This window comes from Humulus lupulus, chromosome 5, assembly GCF_963169125.1.
Source record: "Humulus lupulus chromosome 5, drHumLupu1.1, whole genome shotgun sequence".
Classification (NCBI taxonomy): domain Eukaryota; kingdom Viridiplantae; phylum Streptophyta; class Magnoliopsida; order Rosales; family Cannabaceae; genus Humulus; species Humulus lupulus.
In genome coordinates, this window is record NC_084797.1 from 74,346,398 (window position 1) to 74,350,572 (window position 4,175).

Consider the following 4,175-nt stretch of genomic DNA (forward strand, 5'->3'; position numbering starts at 1 on the left):
AAAAAAATATTCTTACCTACGTTGTTATTTTATAATTAATATTAATAACTATGGGGGAGTTCGGTAAAAATTTTAACTTTTACTTTTTTAATAACAAAAATAAAAATGTTTTTTCATTTTTGTTTTTGATTTTATTAATAAAAAAACATGTTTAGTAACCACTTTTTAAAAATGAAAAACATGAATCTCATCAACAATACTATGACCATGAATTTCGACAAACTCTCACCGGTGACCATGGTAATATTTTCCGGCGACTATAGTGAAAGTCAGTAGCAACAGAAGAAAATCTAGGCACGTTGAAGAAATTCAGCTCTTGAGGAAGTCGTAGATATATTTCGCCGGAGAAAGTGGGATCAATCTTGAGATAGCACCTTCGTTGGCCAGCGGCTATGGCGACGGAGAGCTTCACAAGTCCTCTACGAAAGTCATATGGGAGGAGAAACGATCGATAATGGAGAGGAAAAAAAGAAATTGCAGGAGAAAACATGGAAGGAATAAAAATTCTATTTTAAAATTTTTTGAAAGTATAAAAAGTTGGTTTTCAAAATTTTAAATAAAATTTTAAAAAATAACAAATGAAAATGATATTACAGAACACGATTATATATTTTATTTTCATATTTTCTATTAATTAAACATAAAACTATTTTTAAATAGTTGTCGAATGAGACCTATATTATCTCGATTATCTTGATATTATCAATTTTTATTATATTTTTACTTGTTTATTTCATAAAGTTTTTAAAACTTAATTGTGTATATAATGTTATTTATGTGCATATACATGTGATTAGCTGTGATTAGCTATAAGTTGCATCTTGGAACAAATATACAAAGTAAAAATAAATATGTACATGATAAATATTGATGATCACATGATAGTTTAGTTATTAATTATAAAAAATATACATAATTTTTTTAATGAAAAATTAATTTAATTTGTAAAACTATTAAATATTTGTTAAAATGTCATGAAAATTCAATGTCATGTTTGATATTGTCATAAATTAAGTGGTCAATTTTTTTTTAAGATTGATTGACTATTTTTTATATTTTATTTATGTATTTTAAAATAAAATAAAAATAACATTTAGGGACCTAGATGATACAATTTAAAAATATTAGGGACTTAACTGATACAAAAATAATTTTTGAAATTTAAAAATTACAAAGTGTAAAAAATAAATACTGTAGCTAAAAAAAAATCATTATTTTAAAAATAAAAATAAAATACATTTACTTGAATAAAAGGTCTTACTCAATTAATTAATTTTCCTTTTAAAGATATAAAGCAAAATCATCGTACATGTTTGCAATTGGGTAAATAAAAAAAATCACAAATGACATGGCTATGATTGCTAAATCGACTTCCTATTCGAATTACCAGTGACAACTGTGAGTTTAGATTGGGTTAAATTAACATAATTCTGTCTTTTTTAAAAATGAAAAAAAAAAAAAAATTGTACTCGAGTATGCACTAAGTGACTCCATATAATAATAGAGTGAGAACCGTACATTTTAGGAAGTGGGTAATAAGTAATACCATTTCACAAATCGTTGACAAGATCTAAAATTGCTAAAATCGACTTCCTTTTCGAATTACTTAATAATAAAATGGAACTAAAGTGACTAGATTAGATACTCATCAAGTTCACTCTTGACTTGTAGATATTCTCATAATCAAAACTACCCTAATAAAGTTGCTCATTGTGACTTATGAGGTGTATGCTAGCGTCATTGCCGAGTCTCCACTCCAATCATAGATTGCACTCATATATAAACTTCAAGAGTAATGAGCTTCAAAATAACAAGTGGAAACCTCAAAAATCTCATTATATCATTTATTCTTTCGTAGAGGAAATTTTACACCTTTGTACTAATGGAAGTTGAGACGACTCCAGGTGCTAAAGAAAGAAAATTTGAGGTAAGTTTCACCAAAAAACATATTGTGAAAGCATTTAATATTTCCTCCTTACCCAAATCAAATATCTTAACCCTTTCGAATTTAGACTTACTCTCTGGTCGATTTCCTGTAACTTACTTTTATTTCTATCAAAACCCATATGCGAATAATTCGCTCACTATAACTGACAAGCTCAAAAGCTCTCTCGCTATTACTCTTGAGTACTATTATCCCTTCGCTGGTCGAATTGTTCAAAATCCATATACTAGTGAGCCCCAAATCATATGTGACAATTCTGGTGCTCTTATTATGGAAGCCGAAGCTAATATTCCATTGAAAATGTTGGATTTCTACAATCTAAATGAGTCTCTTGAAGGGAAACTAGTATCAATCAATCCTGACTTCCCTCTCCAAATCCAAGTCACATACTATACATGTGGAGGTATTTCTATTACGTTTACCTTTGACCATGCCCTCGGGGATGCCTGTGCCTTTGGTAAGTTTCTTCTCTCATGGTCCCAAATAGCTCAAAATAAGCCCATGCCATGTACACCGAACCATAAGAGGAACCTCTTTGCACGTAACCCTCCTACTTATCACCCTTCTTTAGATCAAAATTTTGTCAAGTGTACCATGGAAGAAATAATAAACATACCAACTCCAAAAGTGTTGCTTAAGAGACTGTATTATATACACGCGTCGAGCATTGATTGGCTACAAAGCCTCGCCAGTGTGGGTGGTAAGAAGTGCACGAAGATTGAGGCATTCTCGGCCTACGTGTGGAAAATTATGGTCAAAGCTATTGACAAAAGCCATGTTATGTGCAAGATGGGTTGGTTGGTTGATGGACGTGAAAGAATTTGCGGCGGAGAGAAGAATTCAATGTCAAATTACATAGGGAATGTGCTTTCTGTGGGTTTTGGAGAAGCAAGAGTTGATGAGTTGAGGCATGGTTCCATACCAAATATTGCGGCTAAGGTCCACGAAGCCATTTCGAAAGTGACTAACGAGGCCCATTTCAGGGACTTGATTGATTGGATCGAGAGCCATAGGCCTGGGCTAATGCTGTCCAGGGACGTATTGGGCCAAGGAGGCCCAGCTCTAGTTTTATCTTCAGGAAGAAGGTTCCCAGTAGCTGAATTGGACTTTGGGTTCGGTAGTCCAGTTCTGGGAACAGTGTGTTCCACAGTTGAGAAGATTGGAGTCGCTTATATGAACCAAAGGCCCAGTGCGACCGGCGATGGCTCATGGACTGTGTCTGCCATCCTATGGCCTGAATTTGCCTCTGCCTTGGAGTCGGATCCAATATTTCAACCAATGACAAGTCGTCATCTTCACCTTTTCTAGAGAAATGTATTTGTACATCTCTCTCTCTTAATATATATATTGAAAATTATGTATACTAATATAAATTGTAATATGAATGGAATCGCATGCCCCGCCCCATTTTGAGTGGAAAACACGAAAGCTATAATGTATCGTGTTGAAAACTACACAAAATATTTAACCAATAAATAAAAAATTACACTTGTGCTCGGTCGGCAGCTTTTCATGCTTTTGAAAATGTCCATACTGGTGCATGGGCTTCTTATTTATGTGGTGGGGGAATTGATAAAGAAATTACTAAGATTAAAAAAAGAGAGAAGGTGGGAATGAGAGAAGAATGACAGGATTTAACGGGAGCTTGATAAAATCATGGAGAATTACAAGTATATGAAAGTGCTTGGGTCAAAATATTCCTCCCAAGTCTTTTCATCAATTTCACGTGTTTAAGATATGTGAATAATCCGTTGTTGATGGAGATTATCACTAACTAACACATTCCATTAGCAAGGCCAATAGCATAAATGTGATCTTCAATGGAATGGGTAGAGAAAACATAATGGGTGTACCTGCAAAAGACACTCCAATGTTTAAGTCAGCACAATTCTTTTCCTTTCAATCCTCAATCTATTCGAACTTTTACTCAACTAAAGCTCCATGTCCCAAAATTTGGTCTTTGTTCCACTTTCTTCCTGCTTTTTTCTCTTCTTCAGATTATGAGCTCAGAGCTCCTCAATCTATTCAATCATGTTGAACTCAGAGCTCATCAATCTATTGAATTATATTGAGCTCAGAGCTCATAAATCTGTTCAATAACATTGAGCTCAAAGCTCATCAATTTGTTCAATCACATTAAGCTTAGAGCTCATCAATCCATTCAATCACATTGAGCTCAGAGCTCATCAATCTATTCAATCACATTGAACTCAGAGCTCATCAATTCAAA

At 33.2% G+C, this 4,175-nt stretch overlaps 1 protein-coding gene across 1 annotated transcript; it reads left to right on the plus strand.

Annotated features, from left to right (window-relative positions):
* The first annotated feature begins 1,875 nt into the window (after positions 1 to 1,875).
* Positions 1,876 to 3,434, plus strand: LOC133780463 (coniferyl alcohol acyltransferase). Its single transcript, XM_062220192.1, has one exon. The coding sequence runs from the start codon at positions 1,883 to 1,885 to the stop codon at positions 3,251 to 3,253; it is 1,371 nt and encodes a 456-aa protein (XP_062076176.1). The 5' UTR covers positions 1,876 to 1,882; the 3' UTR covers positions 3,254 to 3,434.
* The last annotated feature ends 741 nt before the right edge of the window (positions 3,435 to 4,175 follow it).

Excerpts from the sequence above, each read along its gene's own strand:
- LOC133780463 (XM_062220192.1), top strand. The coding sequence starts at position 1,883 with ATGGAAGTTGAGACGACTCCAGGTGCTAAAGAAAGAAAATTTGAGGTA.